The following is a 16,722-nucleotide window of genomic DNA, read 5'->3' as shown; positions in this document are numbered from 1 at the left end:
ACCAAGGTCTGAATTGATGACCTCTGTGCTTTGAGGAGATGCAGTTCACAGGAATTTTTCCCCCTAATTTTTTAAACACCATTGTGCTTTGGTCACACTGAGATCTCAGTGTGGAGCCAAGCAGTTCATGTTTCAGTGTAATGAAGCAGTGTCAGTAATTCCTCATTGTCCCCACAGCCTTTGCACATCCAGCCTGAACCTCTGTCTGTTTTCCCTGGAGAACAAGGGGAGAATGGCTCTGAGTCAGGAACATTACAGGGTGCAGTGGCTGCAGAGCTGTAGCTCAGTGGTGGCTCAGCCTGGGCAGCTTTCCTTGTCCCTGGCCATCAGTGGCACTGTGCCAGCTGTAAGACCTCAGCACACCTCTCCTGACATCCAGAGCTACCCAGAGAACCCTTGAGAAGCTGGAAAGCCTTGGAATGTTGCCAAAAGTACCTAGTAGCTCAACTTTAACCCTTTGAGAGATGTACCACCTGTATATAGAGCTAGAAGAATCACTGGTGTTTAAAAGATACAGAAATAGCACAATTACGAGTCAAAGCACGGATTTTAAGATTTTAGTACAGAGAAGTTAGAAAAACAAGATAGAGAGAGTTGAAGCCTGCCACATAGCTCTTCTTCATGTCTTCCATTTTCTGTGTGATGTAGATATTTTTGATAAGTTCTTACTAAAGGTACACTTAGTAATAAAAATGATAAGTATTAGGGACAAAAGATAAATATATTTTATGTAGGTTTTGTTATAAAAAGATGCGACCGCCCTGTGGGCAGTCAGAGTGCCTTTGGCTGCCTTGCTAGTCAGACCCTGGCTGGGCAGAAAAGAAAACTTTGTAGATAAGAAATAATAAACAACCTTGAAGAGCGAACCTGAGAGTCCAGCCTCGTCCTTTGGAGCCTGGGGAGCGAGCCCATCTCCCCCTTGTCTGGGCAGAGACAGACAAACAGCCAGCCCGGACAGCAGCCTCAGCAGTGCCACCAGAGCGGGCACAGCTGTTCTGCAGTCACTGGGTGTCCGTGGGGCTGTGCTGTCCCTGCAGCAGGATGAGGTTTGCAGCTGGCAGGCCAACCCTGGGTGTTTCTGGGCTCCCATGCAGACAGGGATCTGAAACCTCAGCATGTGTTGATGCTTTATCCAGACACTTCTCAAGAGGGTGTTGGCCTGCTTAGAAAGCTAGCTGGCAGCCTTTTATGCTCATATAAGGTTTCTCTCCGAGCCTTGTAATGGATTAGATTTTTATAGTAATTGTCTGGTTTAGAGATGGAAACAATTTTTAGTCAGTGTATTTCTTTGTGTAGGAGTTGAGGCCTTTGAAGGTTAAATTTTTTTTGTCTTGCAAACTGCAGTAACGCACTTCAGGACTACAAAAAGTGCTGTCTGTGTTTCTTTTAGTGGTCATGGTCTCTATTAAACCCATACAAAGCAGCCATATACCATCAAAAAGATGTGAATTCACTTTAAAATAAGGTCCATGAAAGTTCAGTATTCTTGGATGTAAGGATAGCAGCTCTGTGAGTTTATTAAAGATCTTTCTAAAATCAGTGAGTAGGGAAGGAATGCAGGGCCCAGTTAAAATGAATGGGGAGAAATAGTGGACATACATTTATAGAAGGGTATTGCAGTCTTTGGCTAAAAGTACAGCTGAGTGAAATATTTTGTGGTATTTATTCTTTAACTATTTTTAAAAAAACTGCTCTCCTCTGTATTTTCATGTAAATGGAATCTGTGTCTGTACCTTGTTTAAAAAAAAATGAATTTGCCATTCTGTTCTAGGTGTATTTCCTTAAATGATTCTTTTGCTGTTTTAGTGGGTTTTTTGAAAGAAAGAATTTTAAAACCATATCACAGTATTTTCTACTTCCAGTGTCTGCTTCATACCAATATTAAATCCATTATCTTTGCTTATTTTGTGAAGCCAGTGGAAATAAATGGGGTGCATAGCACTTCTGAGCCCACTGGTTTTGATTGTTTGAAAGCTGTGTGCACTAAGTTTACTACATGCCATTAGTTGCTCTTTACTATAACTGATTTTAGAAAAGAGGCAAGTCTTATTGGTTGTATCAAAATATCATTTTTTTTAGGAATATCCAAGAGTAAAAATTGGTGTTTTCATTGAACAACCCACTCCTTTCCTAACTAAATTTTTAGACAGACTGTTGACTCTGGACTACCCACGGGAGGCACTCAGTATCTTTGTTCATAATAATGTAAGTATGACTTTATCACTGTACAAAGCTTCAATTTTGGAAATTATACAATGAATCAGAGTGGGGAGTAGATGGATTTGGTATAAGAACGCAGTTAAAATGCATAGGGAGAGATAATCCTTCAGAATTTAGTATGCAGAGCTGGAAAAATGCAATGAAATTGTGTCAGGACTTACTGAGGACTTACTGAGCCTGCTCCAATGGAAGCTGGCCCTGCCCAAGGCAGGGGGGTTGGAAGGAGATGATATTTAAAGTCCTTTCCAACCCAAACAATTCTGTGATCTTAATGAGTGAGGTGTCACATGTTTGCAATTATTTTGGAAAAAAAAAATGAGGCTGGAAGAGAAATGGGAGTAAAATGTAGTTGTGCTCCTTTTCAGTGTGCATGCATTGCTGTTGGTATGACAGCAAAAAGGGAATCAGTAATGGAAGTAGAGCTTATCTCTAAGTGTTCATTGTGGTTTGCAAGGGGATTTTGAGGGGATAGATGTGATGGGCACATGGGAATTGTAGGCTGCGTTGGTTTTGTAGCTTCAGCCAGAAGTTTTATGGTGTTTGAAATGGAATTTAAAGACTGAACAGCTTTTTATTATAGAGGGGGCAAACCCCTACCCAATATTTCAATTATTCTAATGACAGCCATAATGGGCAAAAGCTACAATGAGGGCACAGGTTTGGAATGATTGCCTGCAGCTGAGAGCTCTTAAATTGAGATAAACAGAAAGGGAAGGAGGAGGGTAAACAGAAATTAGAGGAACAATCAGTGGGACTGCATTTTAAAGAAACAATGGCTGTGCCTGTACAATTGGTACAGGTTCAGCTCCCTCTCTAAAGTGATTCTGGAGAGGCTCCTGCATGATGCCACTGAGGTTGTAGGATGGGTTTTAAAGACTGCAACATATATATCCTGAAAAATAGTGCATAGCTAGTTTGTGAATCTTGCATTGTTATACAGCTTTGATTAATACTGCTGATGTGTTGCATTATTTTCCTAAAGTTTTGGACAGAGGAGGTTCATTTTAATGACAGATATACTGGAATATCTTCCAACACTGTTTAGCATCTGTTTCTTTAGGACAGAATACAGGGTGTTCTTGGACACTGTGTTTATGATTCATAGCTATCGGTGCCTTGCATTTGCAATAAAAAATGTTTACATGATTACAGGAGGTTTACCATGAAAAGCACATCAAGAAATTCTGGGAAAAAGCCAAGAACATTATCAGAAATATTAAAATTGTTGGACCTGAAGAAAACCTGAGTCAAGCAGAAGCCCGGAACATGGGAATGTAGGTTCTAATTTATAAATCTGCTACATTGATGCATACATTCACATTTTTTCATCTTGCCACGTGTATTATTTTGTGCCTTTAATGTTTACATCTTCACTTGTGAAAATGGGAGTTTTTGTGGTAGAAAAGATCTAGACATAAGACATGAATTGTCAAGTGTTTTATGGTTTCTGTATAATATAAAAAGCTGTAGATCATTGTGAAAAAATCTCTCTGGTTTGGGCTACTTCAGTGGTCTGTCATCTTGTCTTGTGATGATGGCCTAGACAACGCATAGTATTTTTTTTATTTTCCAGCTACCTTACTGCAGATTTTTTTTCATTTTTGCATTGGATATGCTTTTAACAGTTGCTCTTTTGTTGTCCTAGTTCTTACTCTTTTTTCTTTTTTCTAAAGTGACATTATATTTAAGTAAAGATATGGTTAAAGCTTGACCTGGATGTGCAGGTGACTGAATTCTCTTTCCTCCTGTGGCTCAAAGAGGCAGGAATATCCTTCAGAAGTGCTCAAGCAGAAGTTTCTCACAAAGACAACTGACTTCATCTTGTGTTTGGTCTCGCTTTTTTGTTTTGTTCTTATTAGAGTATTGAAAACTTTATCTTTTTAACCTGGCACTTTCTGTGCCCGAAGGTGAGCCCTGGAGTTTGCATCCCTTGCCAGCCCTGCCTGTCACAGGGTCTCTTAGTGCTGCAGCTGGCTCCTGCAGAGTGGCTCCTGGCTCTCCATCAGCCCCATGATGGAGTTTCTCTGCAAGACCAGGAGTTTCCCACCAAGACCAGGAGCACCTTGCTGTGGCCCTGCACCAGGATTCATCCCAGGATGAACGACTCACTCCTCTGCCCCATCTTCCCTGAGTGTCAGAGCAGAGAAGTTCATTTCAAAAGGCCATTTCTGTTCAGAGGTTGAGCAAAGGCTGTCCATGGCCTCAGCTGAAGGAATGAAGGTCTTGAGTCGCTGTGGTGTTCTTGGAGATTTGTTTGAATGGGCCTTGTTGTGCTGGAGCCATGGAAGGCTGATCTCTGGCTGAGGTCCACGCCGCTCCCCTCGCTTTCTAGGAAACGCTGCAGATGTCCAGTGGCAGTCCAAGCACCCATTTGTGTTTATAAATCATCCTTTCTCTGTTTCTAATGCTCTCTAAAGCAGATGTACATGATAAACTCTTTTTGGTGCATGTTATGTGTAACTGAGGTGGAGTTCCTGGAGTTGCCTTTTCCTTTTTGCTGTTATATGGACAACATAAGGCAGAATCTTCAGTGCCATCAATATCTACAGTAATACTAAATCTCACCCAAGGACCTGGAAACCTGTCATCTTTTGGTAGATCCTACTGACTTATAGCAACACTTGAAACACTTGAGTGGCATTTCTTTTTTAACCTTTTTTACAAAGGTTAAAAAAAAAAGCCAACTAAGGTATGAGTTCTTACCGTTAGTTTTTTTTTTCTTGAAGGAAAAATCATCTTTGTTTTTGCCTTGGTTGCAGATGAGATTTCAGCCAGCTGTTAGAGAATTTGTTATGACAGAAAACATGAAAAGCAATTAAATATGTTCAAGTAATAACAGAAAGTTGGGAAATATTCACTTCTGAGCTTTTATTTATAAAAAGTATGTTTTTCATAATATTATTTCTCCTGGTACTTACAGCCTTCAGGATTTCTCTTTTGGGGTAGTTGGTTCTTTTTTGTTCCTCCCTCGAAAATATTAGTAACAGAGCAGGGTAGGAATTTTCCAAAACTTTATAAAAAATGTCATTTATCTCAGCTTTTAAGTGGGGATGTGCACATTGTGGCAGTCTGGAGAGATGCAAAATGTAACCCTAAATGGCAGGACATGTCACCCAGGCTTTTGGTTGCAGACTTGTATCTGGAACACCTTTTCTTTCAGAGGTCTGTCAAATGATTGAAGTGTTCTCCCTCTGGGTTTGCAGTCCGTATTTGGAATTGTATTTCCAAACTGAGAGGTCTGAAAATGATAACTTGATTAATTTCAAGTTCAAACTATGTCTTAAAAAAAGAGAGATGGCTCAATGGTAGAGAAATTGGGTGTACAGTATGTCTCTGTCACAACCAAGCAGACCCTTGGACTATCTCAGTGGAAAGTGTGATGAAGGGAAGAGCTGTGACATTCTTCCATTTTCAGATGAGGTCACTGTTCCAGATGGACTTGTGGTTTGTAAACTCAGTCAGACATCACTCTGATTGCAAAATACTTTAAACTGATCTGCTGAGCTTCACTTCACACTGCCAGCCAAAAATCTTGGCTTTCTTCTGAACTGTTGTTAATTGCTGCACTGAAATTGCTCTTAGTGATGTACAAGGGCTGCTTTCTTTTCAACATTTGGTCTTACTTCAGAGCAGGTGGGGTGGAAAGCAAGTAGATTGAAGAGTTCAGCCTTGGAATGTAGATAAGGAAGCATTTTACACATGAGCTTTGCCAGAAAGCACTTTCCATGTGTTCCTTGGAGTGACCTGGATATGCATACAAATAGTTCCACATACACTCTGGGATTTCTGCATCTGGAGAGGTCAGCGTGGGCTGCAGGAGTGTAATCCTCTAAAGCATGGGAATATCAAGGGTTACATTTATTTCCTTGGGCAAAGCTACTGGGCAACACTGGAAGCCTAAAGAGAAGTAGTTTTCTTTGTCTTTCTCTTCAAGGCATGGGAATTTGTGCAGTTTATTCTTCTGAGATCAAAATCACAACTGATAGAAATAGTGTTTGGAGACATGCAGTTATTTTCTCCAGCATAAATTCACTGCCTTTGCAATTGGTTTATATTTCTCTTTACAAACTTTGTCGTTCTTGTAGGTCAAAAAGACAAAGACGAGGTCTTCAAATATATGTTTTTTATAAAAGTTTATAAGTTTTTGTCTTACACTCTCCATAAGGTTTTAATTACCATTCAGATTGTATCTGTGGAATCCTTTTCCAAAGACTGCATTACAGCCACTTGCTAGAGGAGCTTACTAAATAAGGTCACATTTCACTGTTAAGTGATTGTACTGATACCCAGCTCTATAAATTAATGGCATGTTCCCCCTGCCCCATTTCCTATTGGGACATTCTACAGAAAGTATTACAGAACTTGGTAAAAGCCACTTAGTTAATTAAAAGAAAAGTATAAGGCACCTAATCCATGTATCTTAATCTTCTAGTTAATGAAACTCCTGTGGTCTAAAGACACCTTTCTTTACAATACTGTGTTGCAGAGGACTTTTAGTGCAAGGAATCAGTTCAGTTCTTGCTTGTGGTTTGGGGTTTTTTCTTTAAATATTTTTGTTTGTTTTGTTTGTGATTTTTTTCTGGACATGTGTCCATTTGGATACTATTATTAACATGAGTTAATAATTCTTTTTTGTCTTTTAGGGACCTTTGTCGCCAGGATAAAACGTGTGAATATTACTTAAGCATAGACGCAGATGTCGTGCTGACAAACCCAAAAACTTTAAGAATACTGATAGAACAGAACAGGTATAGTAAATCTCTTATTTTGTAGAATTTCCTCTAAATTGAAAGGATTCTCTGGGGTCTGTCCAGAGAAAATAAGATCCTGCTTGTTTTTGCAGAGTTAAATCCTTTTTGTTTACTTGTGGTATTTCATTGCCATAGTTCATAACAGGCTCGGGTGCCAACAATTCACAAAGCATTTTGTTCCTGTCAAACAGCAATTCCTGATGTGAATTTCAATTTCAGATTCTCATGTTTTCTTATTCAATATGTCACTTCACAGGAAGATAATTGCTCCACTAGTAACTCGCCATGGGAAGCTTTGGTCCAATTTCTGGGGTGCTCTGAGCCCTGATGGTTATTATGCTCGATCAGAAGATTATGTGGACATTGTCCAAGGGAACAGAGTGTGAGTAACTGTGAACTAATTGTTAAAGTCAGGGCACCCAGGATGGTTATTAGCAGCACATTGCATGAAGATATATGCATATGGTATTGCTCCTGGAGAGATGAGGTTAGGTATCTTGTTTTGTGTTTTCTGTTTCATAGAAATTCGCTTGTTTATTCCCACTCACAACTTGATAAAAAAAGCCAAGTGTTTAACGGGATGAGCTGGTGTTAGGTCTGGACACAGCCATCACTGGTACCTGTCTGATGGTGTCTGGTTGCTCTACCAGTGGTACAGAAAAAGGCAAGATAAAGACATAGCAAACCCAAAACTCTGCATCCCTGGAACCTCAGGCAAAAGGAATGGTTGTTGTATGCATTAAATGACTTTGTCATCTCCTTGGGGCAAATGCTTAATCCATGGAACAGCTATAACTTCTTTGTGTGCTTCATCCTGTACATGATGTCACATATATCTTGAGGAGTTCTTCAGCAATACTTGTGTCAAGGCTAAACTTTTGGGTTTATCTCTCCCCTAAATATAAGTTGTTCTAAGCTTGACTGTTCCATATGGGGATGCCTTTTCTTTGCTCTGGAAGAACAAAAGGTTCTGAAACAGACTGCTTGAATAGGGCTGGCTTGTTTTCAGTCCTACTGTACTAAAAGATGTGCTTGTGGCACTGAGAGGGGGGGAATCTGCAGAGGGAGCATTTTGAAAGCAATGCTTTTGTGTTGATATTGGCCCAGCTCACATAAATACATGGCCTGCTGTGGTCTGTGGGTATTTGTGTGAGGAGGTCAGACCAGCTGTGTGGAGTCTCACTGAAGTCTTTAAACTCGTTTAAAAATCTGTTTTGGAGTTACTTTCTCCATCTGGTATTGTAAAATAATATTAAAAGAGAATTTGACTGATGGCCTTAACTATGGAAGCATGAAGTACATGTGTAGTTAAAATTCCATAGAGAATTTGACCTTGCAATATTTTTATAACAGTATTTCATAAAAATTGAATTACTGCCTACGCCTACTTTTGAGATGTCCAGATGTAGTTTTCCAAGTGTCTTGGGAACCTTTCAGCTTCTTCTCCTTGCAACTTGCTTAGTCTTGTCAGCAAATACAGAGATGCTGATTTAATAGAATAGGCAACAAATTAGTTTTCACAGCTTTAAACTATTTTTGTGTTGGTTTTTCTTTTTCTTATTTTCAACAGAGGAGTGTGGAACATCCCTTATATGGCTAATATATACTTAATTAAGGGACAGACTCTGAGATCTGAGATGAAAGAAAAGAACTACTTCATGCGTGATAAGTTGGATCCTGATATGGCACTCTGCAGGAATGCCAGGGAGATGGTAAGGTGTATCTGTAACAGCTTGCTTTCCAACACACACATTCCTTTGTGTCCTGCTCTACTCATAGACTGCCTCACTTGATTGATCTTGGGTATTATATGTTACTTCTAATTCAAAGTACTGGCCAATTTTTGTGTGATAAAACTCTTCAGGTACATTTTTTTAAATTGTTGAGAACAGATTTTTTTTTCAAGGCCAATGCAATGATGCAATGACTGCATGGTGTTTTCTAGTTAAATTCCCAGAAAATTTCTCTTGAGGTTAAAATGCCTTTCTCCGTGGCACAGCCTCAGTAGATGAGAGGGCTCAACTGCTCTGCTGTGTATGACTCAAAATTTACCAATGCATTTGGATCATCTCTCTTGTACATATTTTTATACAGTGTGAAACTTTCAGAGTTGGAATATTTTGCCATTTTTTATGAAGTAGATATATATTGGAACTAAAGATGGGCAGTGCTAAATAAAAAGCCTAGGTGATTCAAGAAATGGTAGGAATCTTCATAGGGAGCATAAATTACTCATTAATTTTTCTAGATAGATTAAAACTGTATCAGATAAATGCTACTTGTGTTAACCTGGAAGTAATGAGAGAACTTATTTGTACTGTAAAGTTATGAATCTGTAAATCCATATTTCTACTGATATTTACACTAGTTTCAGCACAGAGACAAATAAGACCTAAACCAGACCTATTTCCAGACACTATAGCTTTGAAAAATATTTTTGCTGAATTGAACAAGAAAAGTTGGCAAGTATTAATTTTTTTATTCCCTCGTAACAAGGCATGACCTCCTCTGTTTGTACTGATTCTCCAGAACATCCCCGTCCAGTCCCGTTGTATTCAAACCTCCTCCTCAGCACCAGTTCCTGCCAAACCTCTGCTTTCCATGTGCTCATTGAACTAATCTGACTGGCTCATGAGAAAATTGCTTCCTCTTTTCCTCTTTGTCAGTCTGGGCTGTAGGAGGGTTTGGTACCTGCTTGTTTTTGTCTTGCAGCAGATAAGAAGGGGCTGGTGGAAACAGCTTTGACATGTGTATGAAGAGCTTTGCTTGGAGATGCATGTTGTCTGTAAAGGCATATCAGCTTTGGTCAAAGGCTGCTGTTCCCCTGATGTACCTGTGGAAACCTAAAACTAGTTGGGAAAAGAGAAAGAGATTGTGTCAGAAAACTGATGTGATGATTCTCCTTCATTTTAGACTTTACAAAGGGAAAAAGACTCCCCTTCTTCGGAAACATTCCATATGCTCAGAGCCCCAAAGGTGTTGCTTTATTTGTTTTTTATTCATTAGTTATTATTACATGCAGTATCATTCTACCACAGGAAGTTACTTCTCCTCTGTCCACTTCCTCTGATGAAATACTGCTCTGGCTTTCTCTTCAGTCTGCTAAGGTTCAGGTTTTTGCCAGGCACAGGTTTTTCATGCCCAGCTGAAAGCATCTCAGGGAGGCTCTTTGTTTCATCAGGGGGTTTCTCAGTGCCTGTAAGTTCAAGGTGTGCTGACACTGCTTCTGTAGCTCAATTGGGTGGAGCAGTCCTAGGAAGGAGTAAAGCTTAGATCACTTGTAGGTCTGCCAGGCCCCCTCAGTGACCACATTGTCACTTCAAGCTGGTTTTTTTCACCCAGGCCCTCCTTATTCTCCCTGCTGCAGGTATTTTATGATTTGCTAAGTGCCCAGAACTGGGCATGTTTAACATAATCATTATCTTTCTAACAGTTTAACTCTTTTTCAGACAAAAACATAGACAGAAGTACCAAAGTGCCCAAATGGTAATGTCTTCATCTGCTTCAAATCCAAAAGTCACAAATATTTCAGAAAAAAAGTTTTAGTCTGAAAAATAAACTAAGAAAAATCCCATAGGACCTAAGTTCCTTTTTAAAAATTCTTTTTTCTGCTACTACTTCTAATCAAGAAAGTACTGTTAATGCCTTCTGTTAATAGCTTGATAATAAAGCTGTATCTGACTTGATATCTTGCATATAATTACATGAACAGACTTCAGAGTGGATGCTGATCCGAATATTCTTGTGTGCTGTATTTGCCAATACCTTTTTATTTCAGGCCAATTCACCAGGTGAATCATGTAGTGAATACTCTGAAATAAGTTTCTTGTTCTGACTCTCATGAACCCTTGGATTGTTAGTGTATTCTTTCAGATTTTAATTTGAAACTAAACCCTAGATGTTGGTATTCTTGTGTGTGAGCATTTTCAGGTTGAGATCAGATTCTTTCAGCGTGTCTGCTTGTGTTTTCTGGAAAGCAAATTGACCAATCACTCCTCTGCTTTTTCCTTTCTATTACTCTACATGTGTTCTCAACAATATCTGCTTTGGTTTAATGTGTTTAGAAAATAAATGCAAGTAAATGCTTGTAAACGAGAAGTTATGAAGAGTAGTTGGTGATTCGAGTCAACCCTTTGAAAATTAGGATGCACTTTTACAATATATGTGTACAAATGTGTGGTTATATTTTATAAAAGCACAATCATGAAAACCTTTTTAAAGCTTTGCTAAGATGGACAGTTTTGCTAATGATGCTTTCTCTAATTGGTATAGGGTGTTTTCATGTACATTACCAACAGACATGAATTTGGAAGACTTCTTTCTACAGCCAATTACAATACTTCCCACTACAACAATGACCTCTGGCAGATATTTGAGAATCCTGTGGTATGCATCTAATTATTGCTAAAAAGTTATTTCATTTTTTAAGAAGTATAAATTTATATCTTGCAAGGATGTGAAATTAAAGGCTTTATGTGGAGACCTTTTGTTTACTATGTGCTAAATATTGATCATGTGCTAAAAGGTGTTCTTACCCATCTAAGCAAATGACAGTATATCATATCAGCAAGCCAGCTGGTGACCAGAGCATGAAATTGGAGGTAGGGCCCTGAGGTAACAGGTTTCATGATTTTTGACATGATGGGAATGAATTTGTTTGAGAAGAAGAAGTTTTTAAATTGTTTCTGGTGCTTTCAGTAAAGCAAATGAATAGAGTATAAATAATTTTTTATCACTTGCAAATGTCATTGTTCTGTTGTAATATTTTAAAATAATTATTTCCAGGATTGGAAGGAAACTTACATAAATCCAAACTACTCAAAGATATTCACTGATAACATAGTAGAACAGGTGAGTATAAGTAGTTTTTTAGAAATTTGTGTGACTGATAATAAATTGACATGAAGTAAATATTTTCATGCAAATGCTGTTTTGGTCTGTGACTAAGCAGTTTTTTGATATCAGAGCTGAAGTTTTGCCATTTGATAGAGGCTGCTTGCTTTTATGCAACTGATCTGGACAGAGCACTTGTGTTGGATGGTCAGCTGTGACAACTGGGGACAGTGATTTAATGAACATTGCCTCTCTAAAGAGCTGGGATAAGTTTTCTCTGTGTGAAGCAATGTTAAGTTTTAAGCTGTTTTCCCATATTAACCTGAAATGTGGAAGACCAGGGCTGTCATTAAGAGCCATAAGGCACAGAAGGTGTGGGTGCACTGACACACTCTTAGTGCTGGGTCAGGGCTTAGAATGTAGCTCAGTTTTTGCTGTTGTGAGAATGTGCTTGAGAATCAAGTTTTTAATTGTTTGGCGTTTTCTTGTAGCCCTGTCCAGATGTGTTTTGGTTTCCCATATTCTCTGACACTGCCTGTGATGAATTAGTAGAAGAAATGGAACATTTTGGGCAATGGTCTGGTGGAAAACACCAAGTAAGTGTCAGCATAAACATAATCTTTATGAGTGATCTTCACTACTTTTACAACAGTAGGTCACAGTGTACTGCAACAAACAAACATCCCAACAATTGCCAATGGTCTGAAACATCTGCTTTGTGCTGTGAAGTGCTTAGTTTAGTATACCATGTAGCTGCTCCTTCAGTAGACTTAGAGGCATTCTTCAATTAATTTTGTGGTGGATGCCAGGCACCCACCAAAGTCACTCTGTCACCGCCCTCAACTGGACAGGAGAGGGAAAGTAAAAAAAAAAAAATGGACTTGAGAGATAAGGACAGAGAGAGATCATTCTGTAGCCAGCACAGGGCAAAACAGACTCAGTTTGAGGAAATTAGTCTACTTTCTGCTCTGGTTCAATTGGTAATACAATGAGCAATGAAACCACATTTTAAAAACACCTTTCCCCCACTTATCCCCTTTCTTAGAGGCACAGAGATGCTGTCTCTGTCACTGCTGGGCTCAGCCTTGGCAGTGGCAGTTGTCTTGCAGTGGCTGGCATTGCTCCACAGGAGAAGTTTCCAGGAGCTTCTCACCCCTGCAGCCCCTCTGCTGCCCGAGCTGTGCCACATAACCCCAGTGCCACATAACCCCAGTGCCACATAACCCCAGTGCCACATAACCCCAGTGCAGGCTCGGGATCAGCAGATCAGACCCCAACAGTGGTGCAGCTGCAGGTACCTGGCAGTCACACAAGGCTGATTTTGGATAGCTGTTGATAACTGTTCAGACAAGTTTTACTCATTTACCTCTGAAGTACTGATTTGTCAGGCTTGTCCCCCTGAGGACCTGAGTTACCTGGAAATGTTATGTCAACATTCTCAGAGAATTCAAGGTATTTATTAACTGCCACTAAAATCAGAGGAATGTTTCTCTTATTCACAAATGTGGTACCATGAAAAACTATAGTCATAATCGTTATGTAGGTAGGAGCCTCTGGAAAGAATTGTAACATACTTTTATCTTCAAATTATTTCATCATAAATTACCCTGTCAAGTTGAGGCCTGTAGTCTCTTGATCTGATAGAATTTCAGCTGCATCTGCAGCTCGATAAATAAAAATTATTATCCCAAGAAGCCCTTTTATTTACAGGTGGCACATCTGAATATTGGCTCATCCTATAAAAACTTTGAATTTTTGCCCTCAGCACACTCTTTTCCTTGACATTTAGCTGTGGAATTGCTGTACAGACAGCCCCTGAAACGTTGCTTTGTTGCAGTTCTGTGATTCTGCGGATTTCAAAAAAGTATTTGTTGGAATGTCAGAAACATCCCCTGTTCCTGTTTCCAAGCTGTTTGTGGTGTTTTCACTAGGACAGCCGCATTTCTGGAGGTTATGAAAATGTCCCAACCGATGACATTCACATGAAGCAAATAGGACTGGATAATGAATGGCTGCATTTCATACGAGAGTTCATTGCCCCAGTAACACTAAAAGTCTTTGCTGGCTACTACACCAAGGTATGGGTTAAAAGCTTTAGCAGAAATTACTCCATGGTGTGACTAAATTTAGGTATTTTAATGAATATATCTCTTTGGTTTGGTTGGGAGTTTATATAGCACAGCTGTAGTTAAAGATGAACATCGTTGATTTATTATTTTAACTCAGCTTTAAACAAAATCCCAGGAATCCTGTGTGTGACTTGGCAGTTCACAGCCTGAAGTCTGGCTGTGTTTTGTTGCAGGGCTATGCTCTGCTGAACTTTGTGGTAAAATACAGCCCTGACAGACAGCGCTCGCTCCGGCCTCACCACGACTCCTCTACCTTCACCATCAACATCGCCCTCAACAAAGTAGGAGAGGACTTCCAGGTGAGCTACTGGCCTAAAAACGTTGTCCTTTGAGTATCTAATATTAGAGCCCAGACACAAATACTTAGAGACCCAGCTGAGAAGGACAAGATGCACATCACAAATTGAGATACATTATGCCTTGTGGTTTTTTGACAAGCACTAAATTGCTCAACTCCAGGATCCCGAACTGTTGATCAGTCAGGCTGAACTGGGCAAACTGGTTTCAGATGGTGGGAGAGAAGGGGTTTGAGAAAAACTTAGGAGATGTTAGTCATCTCATTTTTAACATTTCTACTGTGAAATCCAGTTTTTCAAAAGAGTTTAAATTCTGCCAAGTTGACTCAAGTGGCTTCTTCTCTGTAGAATTTTTTAAATGGTTCTTTATTAGATCAGCCACAGAATGAAAATTTTTAACTCTTGTGTCTGTTTAGGTTTTTTCTGAGCTAAATTATTTTTTAGTCTGATATTGATTCAAATAAAACACTCCCCAGAGTGTGGAAGTAGGCAGGGCAGTGGCAATATACCCAACTTCTACTTACAGAGAAATTTAACCTGTTGTGTTTATAAGCCCTTATCATTCATAGTACTTAACACCAATAAATATGCTTGGCACACTTATTATTTTAGAAAGCACACCTTCAGAGTGAAATCAGCAGCCAGATGAATTCATTTAAGATTCATTTAAATGCAGTCCTGGGTAGGGGTGGAGTCCTGAAACAAGGCCTGTGAACACAATTTGCTTCTTTCTGGTAGAATGTATAGTGAAGTTATTGAAGATCTGTTTGTCAGATTTGTGGCTTGAATGAGTTGTTATCCAGTGAATGCTAAAGGAAGACAAGGGGAAATCTGATTGCAAATGCTTGTCTGTTAATTAATGCTCTAAAGATGGTGTCATGTAAACAACCTTGCTGAGGGATGGTAAAAGAAAAAAAAAACAGCCTAATAATAGCAAATTATTTGAAGTGATGGATATATGAAAAGGAATTTATTAAAGCACAAGATAAATGTTTGGGATTTCTTGTGTTTGTGTTTTTGCTGCAGGGAGGTGGATGTAAATTCCTTAGGTACAACTGCTCCATTGAGTCCCCCAGGAAAGGATGGAGCTTCATGCACCCAGGAAGACTTACGCATTTACACGAAGGACTTCCTATCTTGAATGGCACAAGATACATTGCAGTATCATTTATTGATCCTTAATTTTATTTTTCTTTGTCCTCTTCAACAGCAGTGTTCTTTACATAAACATTTATTTATAGATCTCTTCTGGAAGATGGTGATAGAAGAAACCAAGTTACTGTTACTACACAGCAGAGGTACTTTGGGCTGAAAGGAGGAATACAGAAAATGTTCTAATATTTTTGGAGATTTCTTGATATCTGCTCTGAGCCTTGAGTCCCAAAGTAAACATGTCCTACTTGTTTTTCCATTCTGCTGCCCTAAAGAGTGGGTAAGGAGAGAAAATGGAAAAGCACAGCGAACCCATTTCTTCGGTGAAAAAAACCCAAACCCCAAGGAATGCTAAATACAAAATCATCGGAAAAATTGGTGGTGGTTTTCATTCAGTTAAGTGACACAGCTAAAGTTTGGTGGTCTGTATATTTGGTGCCTACCAAAGAAAGGAAAATCACAGCATAAAAACAAAATCAAATGAATCTTGTTTACAGTTGTTTCTGGTAAGCAATAATTCCATATGCTGGTTTATACTGAAGGGAAAACGTCTCTGTAGCCTGGTGTCTTAATTCATTGTCAATACTGAAATGTACACCCTTAGAAGAAAAAAATAAATTAATTGCAGAGATGGAACGAGGATGAACTCCTTTATCTAAGGAGGAAAGGTTTTATCATTTGTTCTGGGATCTTATCCTGTTGAAAGCTTACTTTTCTTCAGCAAGTGACCTTTGTTTCAAAGTGAGTTATTTTTCTAAATGTGTAGTTGCACCCAATGGATACTGGAAATTTGATGCTTATTTTCAGAAGGCTGGTAAATTTTAATAGGATGTTTTATTGGGACAGTTTTCTACTCTTAAAATTACTTGAATTTTGTATCAGGAAAATGAAATGGTGGCAGTCTCTTTTAAAGCTAAGGGTCTTAACTTGACATTTATTTTGAAGAAATTGGTTTAAAATATTCCTACTGTATCTACTGTTTGTAATTTAAAGAAACTTGAAGCTGACTGTCTCAAAGCCTACCGTGCCAAAATGCACGACATGTTGGAAAACCTTGAGAAAAATAAAGGGTAATTTTAAATTAATGGAGCAGCTGTTACTTGACTGTATCAGGTAGTTTCTTTGCACTTGTGATTGTTCTTAAAATACTGATTTACTGACAAATATTTTTTAATGATCTGTAGGTGGGAGATGGGCATGTCAGATTTTGGGTTGTTTGCTATTGGAATTATTTCAGTGAGTGCCTGTGTACCAAACGTTGCATTACACTTCCAGAACGGCCCCAGCAGGGTGATGGTTCCTGGGTTTGTTTTCCTATGTTTTTCTATGTTTGATGGTCTA

The 16,722-nt window shown here is 39.0% G+C and overlaps 1 protein-coding gene across 3 annotated transcripts in view; it reads left to right on the top strand.

Annotated features, from left to right (window-relative positions):
• PLOD2 (procollagen-lysine,2-oxoglutarate 5-dioxygenase 2) overlaps positions 1-16,447 on the top strand; it is a 44,649-nt gene extending 28,202 nt beyond the window's left edge. Inside the window, exons 9-21 of one of the 3 annotated variants that reach the window (XM_084212365.1) lie at positions 2,080-2,205; positions 3,373-3,494; positions 6,864-6,968; positions 7,228-7,353; positions 8,542-8,683; positions 9,885-9,949; positions 10,421-10,457; positions 11,244-11,357; positions 11,757-11,822; positions 12,296-12,400; positions 13,736-13,882; positions 14,107-14,232; positions 15,256-16,447. In XM_084212365.1, the coding sequence (XP_084068491.1) occupies positions 2,080-2,205; positions 3,373-3,494; positions 6,864-6,968; positions 7,228-7,353; positions 8,542-8,683; positions 9,885-9,949; positions 10,421-10,457; positions 11,244-11,357; positions 11,757-11,822; positions 12,296-12,400; positions 13,736-13,882; positions 14,107-14,232; positions 15,256-15,411 (1,437 nt within the window). In that variant the 3' untranslated portion in view covers positions 15,412-16,447. The remainder of the gene's footprint in view (positions 1-2,079; positions 2,206-3,372; positions 3,495-6,863; positions 6,969-7,227; positions 7,354-8,541; positions 8,684-9,884; positions 9,950-10,420; positions 10,458-11,243; positions 11,358-11,756; positions 11,823-12,295; positions 12,401-13,735; positions 13,883-14,106; positions 14,233-15,255) is intronic. The other 2 variants (XM_084212366.1, XM_084212367.1) reach the window with 2 other exon arrangements.
• Positions 16,448-16,722: the final 275 nt, after the last annotated feature.

The sequence above is a fragment of the Fringilla coelebs genome (assembly GCF_963513975.1).
Source record: "Fringilla coelebs genome assembly, chromosome: 10".
NCBI lineage: Eukaryota > Metazoa > Chordata > Aves > Passeriformes > Fringillidae > Fringilla > Fringilla coelebs.
Note: the sequence above shows the minus strand (reverse complement) of the source record. Positions and strands in the feature narration are given on the sequence as shown.